The sequence below is a fragment of the Alosa sapidissima genome, chromosome 3, assembly GCF_018492685.1.
Source record: "Alosa sapidissima isolate fAloSap1 chromosome 3, fAloSap1.pri, whole genome shotgun sequence".
Lineage (NCBI taxonomy): Eukaryota > Metazoa > Chordata > Actinopteri > Clupeiformes > Clupeidae > Alosa > Alosa sapidissima.
In genome coordinates, this window is record NC_055959.1 from 30,017,636 (window position 1) to 30,044,467 (window position 26,832).

The 26,832-nt window shown below is 43.6% G+C and overlaps 1 protein-coding gene across 11 annotated transcripts; it reads right to left on the bottom strand.

Moving 5' to 3' along the window:
- On the bottom strand, positions 1 to 26,411 carry card11 (caspase recruitment domain family, member 11). Of its 11 annotated transcripts, none has more exons than XM_042086244.1 (24): positions 26,257 to 26,411; positions 15,610 to 15,820; positions 14,209 to 14,364; positions 12,993 to 13,342; positions 12,246 to 12,425; positions 11,623 to 11,769; positions 10,656 to 10,781; positions 10,358 to 10,552; positions 9,830 to 9,994; positions 9,658 to 9,706; positions 9,441 to 9,571; positions 9,017 to 9,123; positions 8,847 to 8,890; positions 8,491 to 8,623; positions 7,679 to 7,880; positions 7,343 to 7,469; positions 5,770 to 6,010; positions 4,891 to 4,978; positions 4,341 to 4,436; positions 4,087 to 4,207; positions 3,775 to 3,957; positions 3,390 to 3,517; positions 2,397 to 2,512; positions 1 to 1,876 (listed from the first exon to the last, which is right to left on the bottom strand). In XM_042086244.1, the coding sequence occupies exons 2-24, from the start codon at positions 15,809 to 15,811 to the stop codon at positions 1,651 to 1,653; spliced, it is 3,513 nt and encodes a 1,170-aa protein (XP_041942178.1). In that variant the 5' UTR covers positions 15,812 to 15,820; positions 26,257 to 26,411; the 3' UTR covers positions 1 to 1,650. The 11 variants fall into 11 exon arrangements, with proteins under 11 accessions (XP_041942178.1, XP_041942179.1, XP_041942181.1 ...); XM_042086245.1 differs by having other exon boundaries at positions 15,610 to 15,814; positions 26,254 to 26,411; XM_042086247.1 differs by lacking the exon at positions 26,257 to 26,411 and adding an exon at positions 16,029 to 16,118 and having other exon boundaries at positions 1 to 1,855; positions 9,830 to 9,982; positions 12,993 to 13,318; positions 14,227 to 14,364.
- Between the last annotated feature and the right edge of the window lie 421 nt (positions 26,412 to 26,832).

Below are 26,832 nucleotides of genomic sequence, written 5' to 3' on the forward strand. Positions count from 1 at the left end.
CACAAGCTCTTTGGATTTTAATATCCTTTTACTATCCTAAGAACCATATAGTCTTTTTTGGTGCGCATGAAGCCCACCTCTCACTACATAGCACAAGGAGATCCTGATCTGCAGGATATTTTTTATATCAAAACACACTACATGTTTTACACAAAAGTTTCAGCACATTCAGGCATGATTACATACAACAGTTATAATGCATGGGGGTTATATTATAATGCATGTTACAAAGTGACATAGCTTGACAAAGTTAGCTTAGCAGTTAGCAACCACATCTGTTACAGGCATGAAGCATGTCTATTTACAAAGCAAATGTTACTACAATAAATATATTATTCAAATAAATGTTAATACATTCAGCAATATCATACTTTTCTGTAGGCTATGAAAGTACAGCACACTTTTCTCCTTAAATAGGAAAATCTAAAGGACCTTTGTGACTGAACAAGTGTTCCAACTCTCAACAGGCTGAATTCAGTAATTTTCTAAAAAATATAGATGTTAAAAAATAAGTGTTGTTTCTTTCGATTGAAACTGAAAGTAAAACAATGCATATCTCTGAAAATGGCTTCCCTCTTGATTATGTTTCAATAGCATTAAGGGAAAAAAACATTTTAAAACTCTTTCGTCTTAACAGGGCAGAAATTCATGAAAAATGCAAAAAGGATGGATGTCAGTAAACAAAGGCATCCAAAGTCATACACATGAAAAAGCGCAATCAATCAAGCCCCACACACTGAAATGTGCTTTGCTGCTTCTTCTGGGCTACTATTCTACAGTGGGGCACATGTTTGTAATTAGCACTACCATATGCCACAAGGCATAAATCATCTGTTCACTGAGAATGGGTGATAAAACAAGTAGAGACAATGTTTTATCAGGTTGAGGGGAAGCCTGAGCAAAAACAGAAAAACATACACACTCTCTTTCTCATTCTTTCTCACTCTCTCTCTCTCTCTCACACACACACACACACACACACACACACACACACACACACTACTTATACACATTCAGTGTAAAAAATAGATGCAATAATAAATATATAAGTTTTGTACCATTCATCACACAGAGAGACATATAAGGGCATCAAAATTCAATTTATAGTTATCAGCATTAATCTTGTTTGTGGTCACTCAGCGTGATATATAACAACGGTAGAGACAATCTGCCCACAGCACTCCACTGATAGAGACCCACAAAGTGCAATGAGCTGTGCCTTATTGGGTATTACAGATAGGGGGAAGGAGAGCTAATGTATTATTGACAATGGCATCACTTCTGGAGAGAAAGAGAGAGAGAGAGTGAGCTCAGGTGAGAACATTTCCTTGACGTGTTGTGAATACCTCATCATCAACATTGGAGGCAACATTGCTCATCCACATTATTGTCTCTGTTGAGCAGCACACCTTTTCGCTTGGCAGCCTTGTGTGGTGACGTCATTTCCTGTGCATGCTTGCTTCGCAGCTTACATCCCCGCTCAAGCTGGAAACGATGACGCCGAAAGGTTTCAGAGTGTGTGCGGCGAGCGAGCATCATGCTCAAGGGAGCATGGCAAGAGAGAGTCGCACCCTGCGCCACTTCAGGACCACAGCACTCCTCGGGACCTCCAGTCCAGGGCTGGTCAGGTCAGGTCAGGTTGGGTCAGTCCTACAGCATCTCCTGCTCCACCCAGACGGTTTTCTTCTGTTCGTCTAGGATCTTGTCCTTGATGACCTTGAGCAGGTCCTCCACACTGCTCCAAGCCTCAAGCTCCACCGTGGAGTAGAGGCAGGGCAGGCCCTCCAGCTCCTTCTCCTTGGCCCGGCACATGCGCAGCAACTCCTCCTCAGAGTCCAGCTTCACCGGCAGCCGCCTGAAGGACAAACAGGTGGACCTGAGTCAAAATGACAGGATGAAGTAGGCTGGCGGGCAAGGGCATCTTACAACATCTTAAAACAACAAATCTCCAAATCTCCAATCTCCGAGACGTTTTCACCTTAAAAATGTCAAAACTTAAAATTGTCCAAATACAATCTATAAAAACATCAAAGCTTCTCATCTTCAATCTTCAAAATGTGCTCACAACTTTTTACTGGTGCCTTTACGTATTTAGTGACAGTGATAATATCAGATGATAGTATGTTGATATGGCAGATTTGAGACTATTATTTTACAGATCACCCACAGACACACCCTGATAGATGCATAAATATAGTGTTTCACACCAACTCCAGCAGCTTGTGTTCTGCAGTGTGTAGTATGTCTGAGATTTATGGCATATGCACATGCCCTCTCTGACATAAACGCTCATGTCGTGAATATGGAAATGCCAAATTAAGCCTTGAAGAATTTCTCCCCAGACCATAAAAAACAACTATAGGTGAGTTTTTTATGTCTCGGAACAGATTGCACACCTTAATTTCTTGATGTTCTTCTCGCTGATTTTGATGAAGATTATTATGGGGTAGATCTCCCTGCGGAGGAGGTGCTTCACGCAGCCCAGATCGGCCTCCAGCAGACAGTGTTTATTCTGTGGGATAAAAATACACAAATCAATTCCTCGCCACAACAAAGTAGAGATGCACAATAAAAGGGAACAGTCAAAACATGTTTCTGTCTGACACAGACAAATCCTTCAGCTTAGGCACGGTTTCTCATGGAAGCATTACCATGGTTGCACCATCCACCCCCAACCCCCCTCAAATGCATTCAACAGAGAAGAAGCAGCTGTCTGGAAGGCAGGAGGATTCCTGCAGCCGTCTCCAAATCAGTCATGGTTCAATCATGTGCCCTCTCTCCCCCCGAAACCCCCCCCTCTCCCCAGAGAACTCAGGATTCAGACACTCTCCATCTCTCCATCTCCTCTCGGCTCTCCCTGCAATCCGATTTGAAATGGGAACTTAGTGGTGTCTCCTCACACACTTCCACACCTGACCCCCCCCCACCCCACCCCACACCCTTCTCCCTTCCTCCCCCCTGAAAAAAAAAATGGAGCACTCGTCTACAGCTTATGCAGCTTGGCCATAACCATGAAGATTCCCTATGGAGATATAGACTTTCAGGGGAAACCGGGGAAAGCTATTACTTAAGTCAGGTCTGAATTTACCTCCATTTTCTCTCCACGTAGAACAGGCACAGGTTTACAGACCGTGCAGATCAGACAAGATATCTCTAAATTACTCTACAGTTGGGAGAGTAAAGAGTTTTGGAAGAGTAAAGGGTCAGTGAGCTGAAGAAAATGAACTTGTACGGAGTAAGGAGAAAACTCCTGATTGAGATTTTAAAATGAGTCAGACTTTAACCAGGCAGGGAGAAGAGAACATTTATGAAACACAACTTAGTGCTTAGAGGGGAGGTCTTTTTTGGGGTCGCATTTAAGAAACTTAGAACAGAATTCCTTATTTTACCTTGAAGGCAACTGTTTCAATATTTTCCGGAGTGACACATTCGAAGGTATTGGCTTGTTTCTCTTTGGAATAAATGATGGAATCTTCAATCTTCTGTTTCATGAGGAACTCCTCTTTAGACAGAATATCTACAAGAAGAAAAAAAAACACAGTATGTCGATATGTGGTTATCTTCTTCCTTGATCTGCCACGTCTTCTAGGAAGTACATAAAGCTGGATATGTCAGTACTGTAAGCCATGTTTTGTAAGGTTCATGTGATAAACAGCTTAACAATAATACAATGGCAACAGACTGGAAAGCACATACGGTCCACCCACCACAGTCTCAGTCATTGTCCTTTGCCTGCCTAAGTAGATCAGATTTCTCTGGCGCTGGGATTCATACCTGGTTTACAAATGTTAAACTCCATGGCTCCACCCAGATTGAGAAACTTCTGGATAATGGTTTTAGCCAGCGCATTCGGGGCAAACAGAACGGGCCGCTTGCGCTGGCAGTGGTACGAGGTCACCAGACTGTAAGGTATCAAGTTCAAACCCTTCTTCAGGTCATTCTCCGCATCTGACGCATCTGCATAGACATTTAGCAGAATTGTAAAACTAGGCAACCAGAGATCGGTATGTTCTTCAATACCAGTAGGCTTCACTCTTCTGAGTCTAAAACAGGGCCAAAAAATGCAGAGGGACTGGGCCAACTCACCATCTTTCCTCAAAGTCTCGGCGAAGGGTTTGGGAAATGCTGTCAAGCTCTCAGCGCTAACGATACGCACCCGATCGCTGCTGTTCATACGCTTGTACTTGTTATCAGCCCTGCTGACGAACTGAAAGGAGACAGAAGAGAGATGCTCTTAATCTTATAAGACCACACAGTGTGAATGTTCTGTTCTGTCACCAAGCCCACTCACTGCGGTCTCTGACAGAAAGAGAGATAAACTGAGGAAAAGAAGTGTCTACCTGGAGAATCTGACAGATGAAGACACTAGCTCTGGACAGGCGAGGGCTGGATTTAGGGTCTGCGGGCAGTGTGGGCTCCTCAGGCACTAATGAGTTCTGCGTACACACACACACACACACAAACACACACACACACATACAGAAAAACACACACACGCACACGCACACACACACACACACACACACACACACACACACACACACACACACACACATACACACACAAAGAAATACACACAAACTCTCTCACACACACACACAAAAACACACACACACAAACACAGGAAAAGTTAGCTGGCTCTTTTGCTCCAATGAGACATTCTGGACACGCAGCAGAGACTGCGAACAAACTTCTCCTGTGCCTCATCAAAATGCCCATTCTCATCCACGCACGGCTTCTATTGATCACTTTTGACATCACAGCGGGTACAGAAACAAGCCAAAGCATCTTTGTCTCTCTCCTTTCTCTCTCTCTCTCTCTCTCTCTGTCTCTCTCTTTCTCTGTTTTAGTTCTGTCTCTCTCGTTCCCTCTCACCTAGCGTGAACTCACCCTCAGCCCCCCGCGCTGACTATCAGCCTCGTCTCGCCCCCCGCGGCACATCAGCTTCTGGATCTTCACCAGGAGCAGCTGCTGGGCCCTGCAAAGACAAACGGAGAGGAAGGGAGCCGTTAAACACTCCACACGGCCATCGCTGTTCTGTTTTATTACAGTTTGGAACACTCTTTGCATCCAACATCTCATTTACGTTCATTCATCGCTGATGCTCTCATTCAAAGAAAGAGAGAAAGAAAGCATGCAATTATGTAGGTAGTTCATGAGCGATAGACATCAGAGAGGAGACAATTTAAATCTCATTTCAGTTTCCATGCTGTTTTGAAGGAGGCTATGGTTTGATGGGTGGTAAGAGGAGATTTCTACAATGCCTTTGTGTGCTGTGCATTCTGAACAGCCTCTTTCGCTGTTCAGCGTGTCTTTGAGCACTTAGATGTAGCCAGCGCAAACAGTACAGGGCCACAGCCGTGGAGTGAAAAGGGTCATTTCCTTGGATAAGAAACTCACAAATGTGTTTCCTTTCACTAGTTTGATGAGGGCTTTTTCCTGCCTCCCTAACCTTTACCTTGAGACAGGCTGCAGCAGCCCAGCCCATGCAAAAAGAAAAAAATATTTCCTGTCCGTTTGTTCACTGTTTTTCCTGTGAGTTGTTTTCACTATAGCAAGACTAGGTTCACCAAAAAGTTGGGCGAGTGTGTGTCTAGGTTCACCAAAAAGTTGTGTGTGTGTGTGTGTGTGTGTGTGTGTGTGTGTGTGTGTGTGTGTGTGTGTGTGTGTATGTGTGTGCGTGTGTGCGTGTGTGTGTGAGTGAGTGAGTGAGTGAGTGAGTGTGTATGTGTGTGTGTGTGTGTGGGGGGGGGGGGGGTGTTGGGTCACCTGGAGTAGCTGGGGATGGTGCCTCTCTCCAGGTCCTTGTCGGAGTTGGGGTCAACGCGCGCACACATCCACTCACACTTGCCCTGGTGCATGGTGTCCAGCACGTGCAGAACCTCGTCGCAGCGCACGCTCAGCGAGCAGTTGTCTGACGGGCCTGACACGTTTAGGTTGGCACGGATGTAGAAAGAGTCGCCGGACAACAGCTTGCCATCCTCCACCTCCCTCTGTAGCCGCCTGTAACCTGCATCCCAAACATGATTTGGGGGTATGGTTAGTTCTGAAAGGTCTACAGTGGTGAAAAAAGTTCTCTCTGTTCATAGCATGGTTACTTTATCTCTCCATGATAGTACTTCCTCATGCAATCATATCTGTACCTCTCTCTCTCTCTCTCTTCTCCCTCTCTCTCTCTCTTCTCTCTCTCTCTTTCTCTTCTCTCTCTCTTTCTGTCTCTCTCTCTCATAGTTATTGGTCTTGTTTTAAGAAACGACACTTTCACTACATGTTATTTGTTAATTACTGTTTCAACAGGCATGACAGGCATAAAAGGAATAACAGGCTTTATCAACGCTCCAGATATTTCTCTTCCACAGAGACACAGACACAACAATGTTGTCATGTTGGATTATTATTGCTCAACCAAGTTTCAAAGAGAGACAGGAAACGTGGTTAGTTCTGTGGCTAGGTTGCTCTGCTAGTGCATAATGGCGTATTAGCATGCTTATATACCTCTGCACATGATTATTTTTGCAACTGGCATGGATCCTCACTTCAGTGCTACGTCATATGACTCACTGGTTCTCACTGAAAGGTGAGACAGTACTGCTTTGCTGATAAATGAACTGTAACCACTACTACAAATGTACACAGTCAGCTTATCCCATGGCCTGTCATTAGTACTCTGACTCACTTCCGTGCCAACAGCCAACAGGAAAATCTATCAGCTGGATGAGTTTATTTGAACCCATTAATAGTATCTGTCTCGATTTGAGCTTAATTCCAAAGGCCCATCAGTATCTGTTGTTAAGATACTATAGTTCATCGCTGGTGTCCAGCAGTCTGTGGTCTGGATGTCTACAGAGAGTAGACCTTTACAGAGAGCAGACATCTGAGCGGATCGCCCCAGCGGAGCAGTGCTTTCTTGTAAGCCTCTGAGGCCGATATATAGCAAGTTTAAACTGAGATGGGCAGACTTTTGTGAGCAGAGCGCCCTAAGGCACAGCCATGTGGAGGCAGATGGATTCTAACATGGTGGACTCTTTGACGATGGAGGGAGCTGCTTTGAGGCCACAGCATGGAGATGGACAGGTGTGGGGGGGGGGGGGGGGGGAGGCACAATGGCCAAGGCAGACAGCCCGAGGGCCTGCAGACCAAAGACCTGCCCTGCGCTTTGAATGGTACAGATGCTGGGTGGCAAGCTCTGGCATGACAGACTGATGTGTTTCTCAAAGCGCTCAAATGGCCCAGACTCTCCTCTGGCGCAGCAAGCAATAGTTACATATAAAAGAAAAACAGGAATGAACAGGAAAAAATCAACAGGATAAAGTGCCTTGTGTTCTCATGTTAAAAGAGTTACCATCATGGTTGGGCCTGTAATGGAGATGGACTTGTCCAGAACATTTCTGAAGGGTCCAGTGGGCTTCTTCTTTGGTGCAAGTGTCCAGAGGCACTCTCTGATTCTCTCCACGGATACAGCCCTCCAACTAGCACAGAGACAGAAGAAGGAATGTTAGAACCAAGCCCAGTATCTGTGGGCTCCCTTTGCTATACGAGACAGTGAAAGGCTTTCAAGCTAAGTTTTGAGCCATTGCATTACACACATGGCTGGATATATTTCACTCTCCCATCCTTTTCCCCCCAATCTGCACCATACCAACTGCACTGCACGCTATCCTTTCCCAGAGCCACTCACCATTAAAAGGTGGTGGCCCTCTCGGAGGCCAGCCTTCTCCGCGTTGGAACCTTGCTGCACCGAGGACACAAAGATGCCGCTCTCGTTTCCCCCCATGAGGGTGACATCGGAGAGGAGGCTGTCCCCCTGGAGGGCGATGTCCTGGATGGGCCGCAGTGAGCTGCTGACTCGGGTGAAGGACGTAACAGAGGGACGGAATGGTCTAGAAAGACACCAAAGACAAAAAAACAAGCAGATAGTTCAGAAAATGACCAGAGTCGTTTTTTCCCCATGTAATAATACAAGAAAGCAAATGCTATGACTACTACTTCTGTGTAGTGCCTTGACTTGATGAGGGTAAATACAGTTGACTAAATGTAAAATCATTTTAAATGTCCCTAAATTAGTTAGAAAAATTGCATTTAATAGGTTATAATGGAAGCACTCTCCATGAACATTTGACAGATTCCAGAATAAAAGGCTTAATAGGCATTATTTACTTTAACAACTACTGTTAGAAAATTCCAATAACATTATAGGAGACTTTCACTAAATTAAAATTACAGCAAATGGACTGGAATTACCTCAGGATATGCACCCATAAACATAGAATTTGTCTGCATAAACAGCTGAATACAAATTAATTTTATGGAACTTGTTCTTCCGTTACGAGCAATACATTCACACTGCACTAAGCACACCATTTTGCATAACTGAAACGGGCAACCATCATTTGGCAGAAATTTGTATTGAAAATGAATGGAACACCTCTCTGAAGACGTCAGCGCCACAACACAGAGTGCAATCAGTTACTGGGCGGCTGCTATCTCTACCTTTCCAGTGAGAACCTCCTGAATATGTTGTTCACTTGCTCCAAGTCGTACGAGTCTAGGCCCTCCGACTGGTGAGAGGAGGATGATGAGTGGATGGATGGAGGACTGTGGGAGAACCTGTCAGTGTCCTCATCTAGAGAGGAAAGTGAGAGAATTAGGCATCTCATTGCACTCATGTTTACCCACATCATTAGATGGATTAAACTCCCATAATATCCCTTAATAACAACGGCTCTGAGGGAATGTCACTGTGTGCATTGCATGCACAGACAGACAATACTGAAGCATAGGCTGCACAGTCTGGTCTGGGGATTCAGCCAAATGGTAACTTGAAAAAAAAAAAAGTTATTATTCACCAAATTCCATGTAGTCTCCACTGTCACTGTCCACACTGGAGAGGCTGAAAAAAAGAAAGAGGAAATTCAAACTGTCCGTCCAATCTCCTCCACTCTGCACCACCAGAGCCATCTCACTGTGCACTGTGTCGGATGAAAATTCATGGCGCGTTCACTTCCAGCACACTTACCTTCTTGGCTGAAATTCGTCCTCTCCTTCTTTGGTTCTCCTGACAAGCGAAGCATTTCCTGGTGGCTCAGGGACCGTTGACACAATGCTGTCGTTACGGAGACGGAGCTGCACATGAACAAATGAAGAAAGAGAAACACTGAATTGTACACTTGTATACCTGAAGTCACTTCACCCCTGCCAGACACCTAGTATGGTTAACAAGTGAAGTGCAAGACAAATGCCTCAGGCTAAACTAAACTAAAAAAGCTTGGCTTGAAGAAACAAGAACCTTTTTAAAAAACAAATGCCTCTTTATAAGTCCCTCCGGAGCAACTCCAGAGTAAAAACAGCCTAAGGTCTATTTACAGTAGTTAACAACTTTTTATTAAACAAGTCCCTCTTTTTAAGTCCCTCTTAAGTCCCTCTTTTTAAAAAAGACATACTTTATTGAGGGCTTCTGTGGTACTGGTAGGAGCAATTGGGGGATTGCTGACGGCTGTACAGGCTGAGGTCTGAGAGAGTGGCCTGTCGACACTAGGTGCCTCTGTTAGCTCTCCATTCGTGTTTGACACACCTATCGAAAAAAGATTACATCAGTTACTTAAGGCACCAACAATGTCTTGACATCAACGGCTTGACAGTTACAGTAACTTATGGTACCCTGAAAGTCAGGAGCCTTGGGCGTAGTCACAGGAGACTTGACTCTAATCTGGAAGGAGATCCATAAAACAAAAAATCATAAGACGTAAAACATAAAATGTCTGTAAATAAAAATGGCACAAGAGGCAGAAAAAGGGTTGTGGTTGTCTGTGACCCGGTGCGGAATGCTTACCCCTGCTCCCTTGAGGTTTGGCCGCCGCCTGAACCGCGGCTCAGGCATAAAGAACTTGTTGTCTTCGGGAGACTCGTCCCCAGAGTCCTCGGATGGACCCTCCGCCTTGGGGTCCTGCGAGATGATCGTGGATGGAATGTCTCGAAGTAAACTCTGGTGGGCAGACTAAAAATACTCAAATAATGCTGGTGGTGCACACAACAATTTCAGTTATCACAACATATTGAGCAAGCCATTGTATAACTTGTTGATCAAAACAAACTGTCTATTTCATGTGACCTGATGTAAAACTTTCAGCACAGGTCATATCCCCCCAGGTTGAAGGAAAGGCAGCTCTAGGCCTGAGTATTTCTTAAAGTCATTGACTTCACAGCGGTATCAATCAAAGACATGGATGTTTGTTGGTGCATCTGCGTGTACATATCTAGGGAAGCATTGTGTGAACAGAGTGACTTTTGACTGACTGACTGATTGATTGATTGATTGATTGATTGATTGATTGATTGATTAATATTTGTATATAGACACCTGATCCAGGCCATTTTCCTTAGCGAGACGCCTCATCTTGGACTCCAGATTGACGATCTTGGCCTCTTTGCGGACTATCTCGATGTGCAGCTCATCGCTCTTCTCTTCCAGCTCACGGATCTGTTTGCGGTACTTGTCCTTGTCAATCAGGCACTGGGAGAACTGCTTCTGGGCATCGTCCCTCGACTTAAAAGCCTGTAATAATGCACAGAGACCCATAACAACCTATGGATAAGATAAACTGGTTAAGGCAGCGGGGTAAGTTATAGCGGGGAGGCTGTACAACATGCTGTGTCACCTGGTCCCTTTCCCGTTCCACCTCCTCCAGCTGCACCATGAATGTATTCATGCGATTCTTGTACATCTCACAGTCCTTCACCAGAGTGGACGACTTCAGCTCCAATGACTCTTTTTCCTCCAAGTACTGTTGCAGAAAATTAAACCAACATGATTACGATAGTATTAGGGCAACATCATAGTTACCAGCCTCTCAAAATGGATCCTCCCTGATGAAGGAAGCAAAATTTGCTGAGTCATATCTGTATTAGCACCCATGTGGAGGACAGGGGTGTGAAAGGCTTATCACTATATTTGGTTATGGAGGCTGCTTCAGGGAGGATGTCCTCTAACACATTTGAGCCATGCTAGTTCCTCTGTCCTCTAAAAATGTGACACCTCTGTGACATGTGAAGCACTGCTCAATTATGAATTGCCATGCAGCATTTAGTAGGGGGAGCATATGTCTCCAATTTATCATAAATAGCAAGAGTGGCAGCCATATGTCTGGTTCTCACTTCTACTTCTCACCCCCTTCTTCCCTTGATCTAACACTGGCTAGGGAAATACAACAAAACACCAGAATCTGTCAAACTGAATTTTCTTTTTTCTTCATACCATTAACCAGGGGAAAGGATGAATCTGTGTACAGTATATAGTGCTCAATGTATCTTTTTGTGGATATTGGTATTTCTCCTTTAGTATTTTCAACTCAGTCTACTCACTAAAGCTAAAATAAATAAATGTCAAATACATTTAGCACAGTGTCATTGTTGTCTCCATTTTAGTATTGTTGGATCCACTGTGTGTTCATATGAGTATGTTGTGAGTGGTGAGAAGGATTTAGCATACACTTTATCCAGAGCCAGAACAGACCCAGGTCTAACCACTGCCCCCCCACACCCCCACCAGAACCTTCCAGGCCATGTATTGAGAGCAGTCTCACAGCCACACATCTGTAGGTAGAGGTCCCCTCGGGTCAGGCTCACCTTGTCTCTCAGCTCCTCGGCCTGACGCACCTCCTCATGCAGGTTGTAGAGCCGATTGACCAGATCCTGGCGATCCTCCAGAGCCTCCTGTCGGTCATGCTCCAGGATGTCCAGGATGGCCTTGTCCGAATCAGGCAGAGGCCCTGGCTGCAACACACACACACACACACACACACACACACACACACACATACACACACACACACACACACACACACACACGCTCATTAAGAACTATTTGACTGTTTCTCTATATGGTCATTTACCAGAATACTGCCACCAATAGAACAGATAGGTGATGGGTGTAGAATTTAACCTGCCACTTTAATCTATCCCTTTGGAGATATTTGTTGTTGTATTGTTATATTGTTAGCTGCGCTCAGTTATATAGAAAGACATATAGCCAATATGACAAGACATCAGAGAAAAGAAAAAGTTACAATGAATTTCAAAGGACAATATCCTTTCTTGCATTGCTGCCAAGATCCATTCAATTTTGGCTTCTCATTTAGTGCTGACACAATGTCACAGTGGGCGTAGTCTCTGACCTCTCCCTCCTCTTATTAGGCTGCTGCTCATTAGCCGTGAAACAGCATTGCTGCCACATCTCTTGTGGGAGTCACCTGGATGATTGACTGCAACTCTTGAAGTTTGATTTGCAGCATTTCCTTGTCATGTTCCAGCTGGAGAATCTGCTCTTTGCGGGGACGGTTCTCAATGTCGTTTTTCAGTTTCAGGGACTGCTTGCGCTCCATCGTGCACTCTTCCTCCACCTTGTTTAGCTTGTGTTTCAGCTGATCAATCTGTGGTAAGCAGTCAAGAGGAGGGTCAGGCAGCGAGCACCAGTTTCAACTACACCATCAAGACAAAAAGACTGACTGCATTTTTAAACTACATGCGTTTGCGCCAGAGTAATGCGGCCGCCGAGGTTGGCCTGTGTGGTCTAGTGGAGTCCACAAGAGTTCAGTACCTAGAAAGGGCACACCAGGGCTTTACACTGAACATGGAGGGACAGGAAATGACACACACAACTGTGGCCTGACTAGCTATTTTGCCAAATGCAAAGACAAAAAAGTTTCACCTTAGTTTTAACAGTTTGCAGTGTGTTATCACAATTGCATGTTACTGTGTGTTGCATGTGTTATCACAATTGCATGTGTTATCGTGTAAATATAAGTCAGCAGAAGTGAAACCTATTCAGTTGCATGACAATTTGACTTTCAATCTTGAAACTGACATGCTTTCTTACATAGGTAACCATTCCATCTGAAACACACTTAGCTTTTGGCCCCCTCCCCCCAACACACACACACACACACACACACACACACACACACACACACACACACACACTCCCCCACCCTTCTGACCTCTAGCTGAAGGTCACGACTCCTCATGACAGCCATGTTCTTCTCCTCACTCAGCTGGGCGTAGCGCATGGCTAGCTTGTAGTTCTCGTCTTTGACCTTGGTCAGCTCGTCGTTGTAGTTGTTGCGCTCCTCCTTCATCTTGCTGTAGCGCTCCTGGAAGGTCTGCAGTTCCTGGTTGGCCAGGCGCAGCTTCCGCTGCTCGTCCTCCAGCGTCCGGCATTTGCCCATGATGTCCACGCGCTGCACATCTTTTGCCTTGGCCTGCTGCTGGAGCTTGACCACCTCATTCATAAGGAACTGGGTGAGGCCCTCCTGACCCTCCTCCACTGCAGAAAGGGTGACAATAGAGTCTAACAATAATAAAAATAATAATAATAATAATAACAATAGTAATAATAACAATAAGAAGCAATAATAATAATGAATGAAATTCATATAACGTTTCTCATCAAGATAGATGTCAGTATTGCTTCAAAGGCTACTGTATGCAGAGCTTTTCTTTCTGTGTGAGTTTACACAGAGTAATCCCTGCCGTGATGACAAAAATAGTGTGTCAAAGTGACAAGGACATATTAAGACTATAATGCATTTACAATAAGACAATGCAACATATCTGAATGACAACAAAGAGCAGACATACACATCATCACAAAATGTAAATATAGTGGAAGGTTGAATAGAAAGCCCTAGATGCCAGAATACAAACAGCCATGAAAAAAGGAGTTAAAGCTCTTTGTTGCTTCAACTCTGTCAGTTATAAGTGAAATAATTATATTATATATGTGTGTGTGTGTGTGTGTGTGTGTGTGTGTGTGTGTGTCTGTGTGTGTGTGTCTGTGTGTGTGTGTGTGTGTCTGTGTGTGTGTGTGTGTGTGTGTGTGTGTGTGTGTGTGTGTCTGTGTGTGTCTGTGTGTGTGTCTGTGTGTGTGTGTGTGTGTGTCTGTGTGTGTGTGTGTGTAAGGGAGTGAGAGCGTGTTAAAAGGACAGGGCCAGAGGAAGTAGAATTGGCATAAACCCAGGCAGACACATTAGAAGAGGAACAGGAAGTGGCCTAGGCAAGAGCGACTCAGACCAAGTCAAAGCCCGACAAAAGGATGTGTGCCCACACACTAACTTGCGTCCAGACACAAATAGAAAGACTCAACTGACACGTTAAAAATATTTGTGCTTTTGTTTTGACTTTGCTTTTGTTTTCAGATAAATAAATGTGACTCACTGGATTTTGGTGACTCACCAACGATAGTGGAGAACCTGCGTGTCGGTTCCTTGCCGGTGACCATCTTGTAGAGGTCGGGGTAGTAGAACTCCAAGCTCTCCAGAAACACCACATAACCCCGCTCTCCCTTCGTCCGCAGGATATCCAATAGCCGCCCTGACGAGAAAAAAACAGCAGACCAAGCATATGTGTTTGATAAACATCCCACAAACACACATTCTGGCTCTGAATTCTGGCTCTGAACCCATTACTTCCAAAGAAAACATTTTCCTCTTAAAGTGTACCGGTATGTTTTTCCATAGACTGTATAAAGAAGGTTTTTCACTTATCTTTGCAACTATTACTCATGACCAGATTTTAGAGACCAGACCAGATTTGGGATGGGGGTGTTTACAAATCCACTAGATGACTCAGCAATGGAATGGTGCATAATCACAAAGAAGTGGCATCAAAGAGCCATGGATAAATCCCCCATTCTGGATTCGGCAGGCTGCATGTTGTGAGCAAACACACAGAGTAACTTGCAAACAACATCCCTGTCATCCATTTAAGCAGCAGGCCCACACACACACACACACAGGCACAGGTTTGAAAAATGACACAAGAGGCAGGAATGGAACTGCCTGAGAGAGGAATACACACACCAGTAGCTTACCAGATTAAAAGCTTCCATTCATCATCATATTACACAAGTGGAAAAGCATGGTGAAAGATGGGCTGACTGAGTAACTGATTGATGGCATGATTTGCATGTAAATGTTTTTGGAGCAGAATTTGCATTTTTATACTCCACAGTGTGTAGTCCTTCCTAAAGAATATGAATGCCTGTGTGTGTCTGTGCATGTGTGTCTGTGTGTGTGAATGTGTGTGACAATGTATCTGTGTCCTCCCACATGTGTACGAACTCAGTCACAAACTCATCCAAAAACACTTGTATTAAAGAGAGATAGAGAGAAAGAGAGAGAGGGTGGGTAGAAAGAGGGAAAGAGAGAGAGGGAGAGGGAGAGAGAGTAAATGTGAAACAGAATTGGATGGAAAAACAAGACACAGTGAAACAGAGAGAGGCAGAGACAGTGAAAAGAGAGTGAAATGAAATGAGAAGAGCGAACCAGAGAGAGGCAGAGAGGATTGAAGTAAAGACAGAGAGAGGCAGAGAGAGGATTGAAGTAAAGACAGAGAGAGGCAGAGAGAGGCAGAGAGAGGGAGAAGAAAAGACAGAGAGAGGGAGAGGAGACGGCAGAGGGACAGAGCAAGAGAGCAAGAGACAGGAAGAGACAGACAGACAGACAGATAAACAGAGTAAAAAGGATGTGTGTGTGAATAAGGATGAAACAGTCAAACAGTTCTTAATGAACATTGGTGTGTGTGTGTGTGTGTGTGTGTGTGTGTGTGTGTCCATACCTGCCCGGTTCACTTTGGACACCAGCAGCAGGGAGTGCAGCACCTCGTCCTCGTCCTGCTCATCGATGACCTTGCACTGCCTTAGGTACGGCGTCAGCTTGTTGGGGTTGATGTAGCGGCTCAGGATGTAGCGGTTGTTCTCCACGTTCTCCCACAGAGCCTCGTCATCATCCTTGAGCGAGTCCGAGCAACCGTTCTCCATTTTCTTCCCCTGAAGGAGACACAGAAGAGGGTGAGACGGAGGAAAGGCGGGAGAAGGGTCTCAGCTGGCTTCCTGCTTCGCTTGCTTCTCATGCACACTCTGTGGTCTGGGCCACCTACAAGATGAACTGACCAAATTTTTAGTGAAGTGGAGATTAGCATTCTGACCACAGAGTGGTCTGTCAAATGCACGTCACTGGCTAAGTAGTTCCCAAAACCTGTTTCGCACAGCCAAGAAAGCCACAGTGATATTGTCTTGATCCTGTTGGGGGAAGGTTACTTGCACAGGAGACCATGTTTCAGTAAAACCACTGAGCCGATCTCTGATTAACATGTTCATGCACTTGACAATCTTGCTATCTCCTTATCTGCGTCAGCCAACTGCTGCAGACGGGGCTCTGACCTATCGTTGGTCACAGGTTGAACATTCCACATGTTTGTCTGCTACTAACTACCATGAGTTGCTTTAAAGCGTCCAATAGGAAAGCGGTGACTGTTACAGGTCAGATTTGCACCCCCCCATACACACACACACAATTTTACACAACACAAAAACAACCCTCCCAAAATGCAAATGCAAAAAGTAATCATTTTGCAGAGTGTGAGTTTGAACCGTATTAAACCGTACTTTCTAGGCAAAGACAAGTAGAAAAACAGGACACTCTGCAATTACAATTGCAACCGCATCATGCAAAGTCAGCTTCTTCACTTCTGATCAGCAAATGTTCAAATTTAGAGAGGGGGCAACAAACCCAGATGGCAGCGCATAGCAGTAGGGGTGGCAGATAAAGCCTGCAAAGAACACTCAATGTTCTGCCATGTGAACTGTAATGATTTCACAACTCCATGGTTGTTTGATGGGTAACACTTTACTTGACCATATCGACATAAGAGTGACATGACACTGTCATGACACATGAACCCTAACCGTAACCCTAATCCTAATCCTAATCCTAACTTGTTATGACAAAAAACGAATGACACTTAATGACAGAAGCGTTATCTCATAAACGTTTATGACTTGTTTATGACACGTTCATGACAGTGTCATGTCACTCTTATGTCGATACTCTTAAGTAAAGTGTAACCGTTTGATGTTTTCTGTGTTTTAATGTGCCCTACAGAAAAGATAGCAGGAAAACACAAGGTCAATGTCTGTATGATATTTATAGTTACAAGTTGCTGAATAGGTGTCATTTGCCTCTTTTTTACACACACACTCACACACTGATGCCCGCATGCATACACATGATGCAACACGTGAACACACATGCACATGGAGTGCACACTTGATCCTACACATAATTAACTATATGACACATTTGACAAGCCAAGCCTGCCGTCCAAGAGTCCAAATGGTGTCTAAGTCCAAATGCAGAGACATTCATCTTAGTTTCTCAGTCTTAGCTAGCCTGGCTAGCGCCACCACTTCTCAATGAGACGTGGTCTGGGAACCAAACGTTCATTTTCTCGTATTTGAAAAAAATGCTCAGATCCGTTTATTGGGTGCCACGGATGTCTATCAAATGTGTCTGTGCATAGCTCATCATCGTCTTGCTTTCCCCCCTGTTCTGTGATTGGTTCCCTATCTCAGGCGAAAATTTGCTCCATGGTCTCCAGGCTGCCTTAGCAGCGTGAATCAAATCGCGCGCAAGGCAGCATGGGAACACCCAGGCTAAGTCTTAGCATTCCCTTTCTACCTATTTATATGATGACTGTTTGACGTCCACAACAATAAAGTGCTGACAGTCAACCTGCCATGTTATTATTGAACAACATCACTGAGTCCCTTCCCTGTGCAATGATGACAGCCATCTAATCTGTTCACAAGTGCCATCAGAGCGGTGTGCTCTGCGCTTATCCCCCCATCTACTAACAACACCCTCATGCCCGGTGTTTGGTTGTCAATCTTTCACATTCACCAAAGTCACCATGTGAAGAGTGCCCATGCGGTACTCTGTCCCATTACAGAATAAAGCATGTGTGCTCACTATGTGCAATTAAAACAAATCAAATCAACATGGGGCCGTGCAGCCCTGTAATGGTGACAATGCGTGGTGAGTATCCGCTTGCTTCAGGGCCTGTGGGTCACTGCCTGCTGCCTGCCGGAATCTTTGCATATTCACACATGAAGAAGGCAGAGGCGTGGGCCAGAGGGGCAGGTTTGCTCACCTTTGACAACATAATCCTTTCATTGTGTCCCACAGAGCCTCACAGAGCTTTGCAAATGAAATCATATCTGATGCTGCCCATTTGCCCCCACACACACATAGCCTTTGCATAGAGGCTCATGCAGTAACAGTATCGTTTTAGGCCTAAATTTAACTAGCAGTGCAAAGAATTGCAGGTTGATAGCTGACAGTAGGACGCAGAATGTCCATACAGCTTTTGTCTGTCTTTCTTGAAGGTTTTAAAGCTGATTAATTCATCTCTTCCATGTTTCTTGTTCCTAAAGACCTGCACCAGGACAGGAATACATTAATACTGAATCAAAAGCTATTAGACCAGATTTTCTAAAGATGAAAAGAAATTCCTTACTTTCTTTACTTAAAACATGGATTAAACATATAAGATATAACAAGTATAAGACCTCAACCGATACAGGGCTATTTCCATCATGTCTTTATGGTGATAAGGGGCTTTGGGCATTTTCCATGTGCTTCACCAAAAAAGACACTCAAGATGACCACGATCCCTCAGCCCATCAGTCACCACTTTTATAATGCTACACCATTCAAAAAAGTACCATCCATTACCTTAAGGAAGTCTTTTAAAGCATTTTTGTACTGAGGCAATCAAAGAGAACAGCAGGGGAGAACCAGAGAGAGAATGAAAGTGAGCTGAATTTGAGCAGAGACCTCAAACGCGCCCTCTCTCTCCCCTCGCAGTCTAGGCGCTCAGGCTGCTCAGACTCTGGGCCAGATCGGAGCCGGCAGCTTTCTGATGACTTTCAGACATTTTGATTATTAATCTGACTGTTACTCTGACTGTTATTGTTGTTGTCTTTGGTTTTGGCTCTGATTGCTCCCAAAGGGTGGAAATAGCTGAGGGGTAAAGAGGGTATCTCCCTCTGTCAGTTGTGTAATTAAGCAGAGGTCTGATTTACAAGGACAGTGAAAGTACCCTGAGACACAACATAAAGTGCAAGACTCACAACACAAGCCCATTCATAGTGCCACACACACCTACTCTTTCACTTTACTATGTATATCACCTACAACATGACAAATAGTCATATGTGCTTAATCTGTCTGTCTGTCTGTCTCTCTTTCTTGCATTCTCTCTCCTGCCTTTCATTTCCTCCCTTTCGATCTCTCTCTCTCTCTCCCCTCACTCTCTACCACATTACACACACACACACACACACACACACACACACACACACACACACAGACACACACACACAACTCTCCTCCGCCTCCTTCACATATCAAAACCAAGTTTCCTCCTTGCTCATTTTGGAGTCAGTGACTAATAACCTCTTTCTCCACTTCCCCTTCTCACCAGCAGATGTTTGGCAGCGGTGACCCTCAAACCACCTCGCTCAGAGAACATTAAGAGTTTGGTCCAACGTACTGTAGATGCCTCCACAAGGACAGATGCTCTAAACTGTGTTAAGACACCCAAACACCCACAGAGGATCTGTTGCCTACTTCTATGTGCATTTACAGTAAATAAGAACATTTTGCATGAGCACTTAACATGCTGTGCTAGGATGATAAACAGCTCCTCTAATGGAGCCTAACATGTTAACACATAGCGTATGGCGTATGCATAAATTAACCATAAGGTCCTATCATCTAAATGGTTCAACAACTGCTTTGAATGTGTTATTACTGATGACAGTGCTTTTGTCCGAGCCAGAGTTTGTGCCATATCGTAACCCCAGCCCCCATATAAAATATATCTAGCCCCCCCCCCCCCCCCCCCCCCTCCCTTTCCTCTCCTCTCCCCTCACCTCTCAAGTCATGTTGAAGATGTGCGTGAAAAAACGAGGCAAAAACGGAAGTGCTCACCACGTGCTCTCTTAGCCTGATCTGATTTTAGAACAACCACAAACCCACTGGGTGCTTATAGCCAATGGGCTGCAGATCTGCTGTTTCGCTGTACGAACTTTGCGATAACATCTCCAAGCTTTAGGGTGTGAAAATAACACACACACATACAGAGCACTCGGTCATGGGTGCCATCAGACCCCCCCCCCCCCCACACCCACACACATGTGCCCTCTCTCTCTCTCTCTCTCTCTCTCTCTCTCTCTCTTTAACTCTCTCTCAAATACATACACATACAAACATCACTGATACCCAAGGGCCCATCTAACATTATGGGCTTGCAGTGTTGAATCGCTGACTGAAAACATGCTATGCTCAACCACATCGAAAGTTCTAAGTTTTTTAAGTTCTAACTTTTTAATTTTTAACCCCAAACCCCACCCCTACTTGGCTGGAGAAACTCAAAAGTGGCTGAAGTGAGATTCAGTAAATAACTGAAAATGATTCTGTTTAAAAATACAGCGTGGGGGTGCTGTGGCGCAGCAGGCTACAGCGCCCGTACCATATACGGGCCTGAGTGCCCATGGGGACCCAGGTTCGAGTCCGACCTGCGGTCATTTTCCGGTCCCACCCCATCTCTCTCTCCCACTTGCTTCCTGTCTCACTCTCCACTGTCCTGTCCAAATAAAGGCAAAAAGCCCCAAAAAATATACTTTATAAAAAAAAATACAGTGTGACAGCTGCAACCTTGTTTGTACTGTCCTTCTCTAAAACTAGCTTAACATATTTATGTTCAGGGCTAAGGGCAAACTAGTTGTTTGAGGTTTAAAAAACATTCATAAACAGATAACACATTTTGACAGGAGAGTTCATGAAGCGACTTTGTCTTTTCAACATTCTCAACAATGTTTGTTCTTCATTTTGAAAGACGAACCGAGCCACCATTTCGCACACCAGCGGCAGTGTCTTCCTTAACTACTTTGGCTGAAGCCCTTGCAGCATGCATTGCACAGCCCACCAAATACACACGTCTGATTGATCATCCACACCATACCCACTGTACACTGTGAATTCAACAGGGACACAATTAGGCAGGCTGCCAGCGCTCTTTAAATCCCATGCACTCTCCTGAATGAGCTACGGATGCTAAATTGATTTACCAAGGTCCCACAGGGGGGGGCCTGAGCTGCCTGTGTGTCCATCCTTGATATTTATGCATACAACAGATATGTGCCTGGACTACACTGAGAGCCCAGAGCAAACACATTAACCTACATGGGATTGGGACAAAGGAGTGTGCTTTGATAGCAGCTAGTATTTTCTGCTTGTGTTTCTTCATGGGTCTTTGGAAAGAGATGAGAGAGACAGGGGGGTGACATGTAGTGCTGCCCTCTCTTCTTTCTGTCAGATATAATCCTCTGTTTGAGATGGTTGCGCAGGATTTTGCAGACCTTACAGCCTGGTGGCCCTGACACGTTACATCTTAGTTCAGTTTGCACTGGATTAAAGTCACTCCTGAGAAACGTTTGGTGTCCCAGATTTTTCGATCCCACCAGTGAGTAAAGGGGTAGGGTTGCGTGATGAGAGCGAGAGGCTTTGTCTTTTGGCAATCAACAATGCTGGAGAAGAGTACTGTCAATGGCTGATAGTTAAAGGTTGACCCCAACACTTCTCATGTTCAATTAATGTTTAATACACCCAATCATAATGTAATGACATCACCCACTGTGCCCCCTGAGAAATATCAGAGGTAGCATACAGGAGGTAGCTCATGGTGACATCTCAGTTTAGATCAATTCAGAGTTGGGTGGCTGTGCTTCGGGTGGCTGTGCTTCATTATTTCTCCTGGAGTCATCTACTGTTTGCATTCATAACAAAAATAGTACTCCTCAACTGATGCACTGTAATTTTACAATGTCATCTTAATTTTTTCAGTTGATTTCATGTTATCAGTACTGAGGGCCACAAACCTCTGGTCAGACGCTGAATACTAACAGGACTCAATCTCGACACTAAACCATAACATGGGCACAAGGCTCAAGTGTCATTTCGCTTAGCCATGAGCACAGCTCACTGTTAACACTGTTAACAACCATAATGACTTTTGGAGACAGATGAAAAAAGAGTGGGTGAGCTCAATAATTTGCTTCTTCCATTGAAGTAGACCTTATTCATAGAGGAATGACAGCTTAGATGAAAAGGGAATAATGAGCATAGTATATATTACAAAACATCTATTCTTCCCTTTTTCTGGTAAATGAAGATAAGGGCATTCACCTGAACCCAATATCTGGTCCTCAAAACAATGGACTCTTTGTCTGTTATGAGCCAATATCATTCATTTCTATGGCACTTGGCTATGCTATGCTATGTTATTTGCCAACCTGTGTCTGTGTGTGTGCCAGTATTTGGGTGGGGGGGGGCACGTAATCTCAGAGAGTGTCATCTCTTCCAAATAAATCCAAAAACATCAGGAAGTTACACAACCGCAATGAGCAGGACATTCCATTGCATGTTTGGTGCTTGGGGCATTGTTCAGGCAAAAAACACTGCACTTTCATTTGAATATCTTAATGGAGGTAAATGTCATCCATTCTGTCAGGTAACTGTTTGACTTATCTCATTCTTTGCCACTGATCATGGTATAGTGCACAGCTGAGGTTTCTGGAGTTCATCTGATTTCCCTCACCAAAACTTATTTTACATGTTTGAAAAACATTATACTATCTACAAGCATTAGTTTCTTCCAAGAGCTCCAAATATGGGATGGGGGATAGGGGGGCAGTGATTGGTCTGTTCCTGGTCAAAGCTAACAGGATGAAAGGAATTTAACAGGATGAAATTGCACATTTGTGCTGGTGATTTGGAAAACAAAACCAATTAGATAGACATTTTGCTGTTTTTTTGTAGTTGTAAAATGTACACTACATTGGATTACATTGTTCTATGCATTTTTTGTGTACCTTGAAATAAAGGCCAGGACTCACCAAACTAAAAACTACAACCAAATAACTACAACCAAACAGCACCAATACCATTAGTCAGATAGGCCTTAATCAAAGCACTGTAACAGCAGACTCACTCTGTACATAGAAAATAGAGAATATATTGCCAATAGAATTTGAGAAAGTTGCCTAATCCCTTCAATCCCCCAAAACAACTCCAGAAACAGCACGAATGATTATCAAAATGGTTGTCTATTATAGAATCTCATCCAGCCTCAGATGTAATGAGAAAAATTATGGTGATTATATAATCTCTTGCCATTAATCTAATGGAAGAGCAGTTTGCTAAATCTTTGAAGTAGCACAGTTGTCTCCCATGTAGAAATTATCTTCCAATTCTTCCAAATAGCAAAATAAACCCATGGGGACTGTCTTAGTAGTCTGTACAAGTACCTCAATACTCTAGCCTGGATGCCAGCCGAACTTAGCCCCGCCCACAACATTTGAGGACGGGAAGTTTGGTCTGGACTTGTTCCGTTGTGGAGCAACTACAGTATGCCCGAACAAGAGCTGTTTGGACCAATCAAATTGGGCTTTGTACGATGATGACAGATGAGCAACAGTGCCTCATCTATCAAGTCATCTGAGCCCGCTAAAGTTGATTCTGTTTGAAACAAAAACGAACGGCTAGAGGCTAGACAGACGGCTTCTAAGACCCCCATATGGAGAAATGCATATTATTTCCATGCGGTTTGGCCTTTCATTACATTATCTTTCATACAAAACTGAGGTTTTATCACTGAAAATGATTATTTCTGAAAACTTCGGCCAAAGTGGATATGTGGGAAAACTCCGGTTTTACTTTCATCAAGGGAAAACAGCGTGTTTGCATTGTGACATTGTGCCGTTGTTCCCTCGTTTGTTTGAAATCTCTGATTGGCCACCCTTTTGCTCGAGGGGTTTGCGACACCCTTCCCCAGCTGTTTTACAGCATGTTTGTAGCATTGGTGTGAACGGAATTATTTTTTAACACGAAAGAGGGGAAATATCCATTTTTCCGAATAGCCTACCCTGCATTTCGTTGTCTTAGATTTCGCTATCAGGTGTTGTATAGACAGCGCAATAACTTTTTAAAAAAGACCAGAAAACAATGTTAAGGCATTTGTGGAGAAGGATGGTTCGGGTGTTCTTCCAACAGCTCACGGTAAGCTTTTTTGTTGCTCTGTTTCCCCCCTGTATCGGTTGAAACACACCTCATAATTATGTCCCAATGGAGCAGTATCAGACTCATATTCTGACTAGAATTTTGAGTATGATAATGTCAGGCTATCAATACTCTTCTCTTTGTACTTGAATAAAAAGTTACTTTCCACCACTGATTATCAGACTTCCTTTTATTTTTTTTACATTAGGCAGTGCATGTCTAGAAATTGTGCAGTTTCCTGATTAATGCAAAATAATTTAATAACTATGGCATTCAACACACAGCCTCTTAACCCTATCCACAGTTAACCTGTACTATTTCTGAACGATTTCCTTTGCATGAAAAATGCTTAATTGAAAAGTGACTTTTAACAATGTAAATATGGTAGAAATGTGTTTTCAGAACATCCATAAATCTATATTTTTTGGTACGGTGGCTTAACAAACTAAACATCATGAACGATTCATGATCAATTGTTTATCATTCCAATGGCTGAGTAGTTAGCTCAATTGGCTATGAAGGTATTGCATGAAGACAAGACCTCAGAAGTACACGATTGAGCATGAGCAAGTTGAAAATATCCCATGATTCTGATAAGAAGACAACTTAGGCCTGATGGTAGTGTGCCACTGGATCCCCCTGGTTACCCAACATCTTAGTTTGATTAATGCTGCATTTTTTTTTTTAGTATGTCAATGGCCAATAGTTGCCAGTTTGTATTTTCCACAATCGATTAAAGGTAAAATAATGTGCACTTTTTGTACACTACTGTAAAATAATGTATATTTTTACAGAAAAATAATGTATTTTTTTAAGTACCCTGCAGTGCAGTAAGTTAGTTAATGATATATTTTCTATGCTATTGCTTTTACATCAAGATTTCCTGCCACTAGGATACTGCCAATTTCAAAGTATTTAACAGGCCAGGAAACTGTCAATTTCATAGATGTGAATTTGATATAAGCCTGCATTCTAAAAGAGCATTATCAACTAAGGTCTAAGACCTGATTCATCCTTGTGGCTTCAAGGCATAGGAACTGAATGGGTCATGATGGAGCTAAGTGCATGGGGAACCAAAAGAAGAGACGCCGAAAGTGGCAACTGCTCTGTATGCCATGCACAGAGGACGCATGTATTACATAGTACAGTCTATTCAAATGACATTTCTATTAACCTCCCCTGCTCCCATGGACACACAGGCAGGCTGTGACTCTGACAAGAGCATTCTCCAGGGAAAGCAGATGGCGAACAACTCCTGCCCCCTTCATGCACACACACACAAAGGTCTGGTGCATTAGAAACGAGAAAGCCTTGCAGTGGCAGGTTTCAGATTAGTTGAACTGCGGTTCACAACACACAGTACCTGGTGCCATGATCCGCACCAGTTTTTGGTGGGATGAATTCATTTCATCTGAATGCAAAGTGCAAACTCAATATGAATTTGTATTATATTTCATGTTTTCTTCAGGACATGGATTATAGCATTAATAATGCCCACATTGCATTGTATACTAGGCTACTTTTCATTAGATGGATAACTGACAAATTACACTTAATCTCAAAATAAAATAATCTGACTAGTTAAAATGGCCAAGCACATATGGGTAATGCAAAGTGCAACAGGTTTAAGTCAACACAATTTTGAGCATTCATCTCCTTGACCCACTACAATTTGCAATTGCAAATTACAAGTTTTACACTGTTACAAAGGTGACAAATAAATAATTCTGGTGCCATAGGCTATTGAGTCAACGTGTTGCTTCTCACCCCAGTTTTGGTTCTTCATTGAAATCGATACTTCACAGCAAAACATCATAGGCTAAATTAGAACTAAGAAACTCTTTCACTTTTCACAATTACATGTGATCCTCAGAACATGAGAACATACCCTTCAAAAGACAATTACACAAATTAATTGTGTCACCATGTTTTCTATCAGTTTTATATTGTTTTATGGAATCCACTTACGACACTTCAGTTCCTCAGTCTTCTGTGATAGATAATCTGGAGTCAACACCCTGCTGATAGCTTGGTTTCGCCTGCTTAGTCCGTAAAGTAAATTTGCGATTCGATGTTTGCGATGTTTTGAGGCATCGTTTTCATAGGCTACTCACGATGTGTGCAAAAAGCCTATCTGTTCTATGGCATACTGCAAAAGTATCCAAAACTTCGCCTGTATTAGGCTACTTGTACACAGTACACGGCTACAGCTTCAGCGCTGACCTTGTGCCTTGTCAGAGAAGTTTACAAAAGTGCATTAAATATTTAGCTTAAATTCCCACACTACCCACAAATTGTTTACCTGATAGAGGATCAACCTCTGGAGTGGACACTCAGCTCAACGAATTCATTTCGGGTGTAGAAACGTTCAAACACTAAAACGTTTGGAGAGGGCTACGTCGAACTGGATGAACTTCAACTTATCATAAGTGCGACACCTGCAAGAGTAAAAGTGTCAGTCAAGTTGACAAGTAGCCTACAAGTAAATAGGGCGGAGTTAGTATGAAATTGCGGAGCTGTTGTTGCTGAGTTCCGGCTATGTGTGTAAGTCTAATAAAAAAGACCTAGACTTTATTATCAATATTAATCTGAATATGAAACAGAGTCAATATTCATTTTGTAAGTTCTAGAAAGGTGATAAACAATTTTGACTGCAGACTGACAGAACAATTCATGACTAGGTCAGGCTATCTAACCACTGCACGTATGTAGCCTACTATTAAGACGTTTTCTTATAACTCTCAAGTTATTTGCATTGTTTGCAGGGTGATGTCATAAACTGGTGGCATGCAAATATGTAGGCTGCAGCTTATTTGTTTTTGTTAACGGTTGAGCCTTAGTAAGAATAAAGGCATGTTTGTTATGGGACGCTGCATTT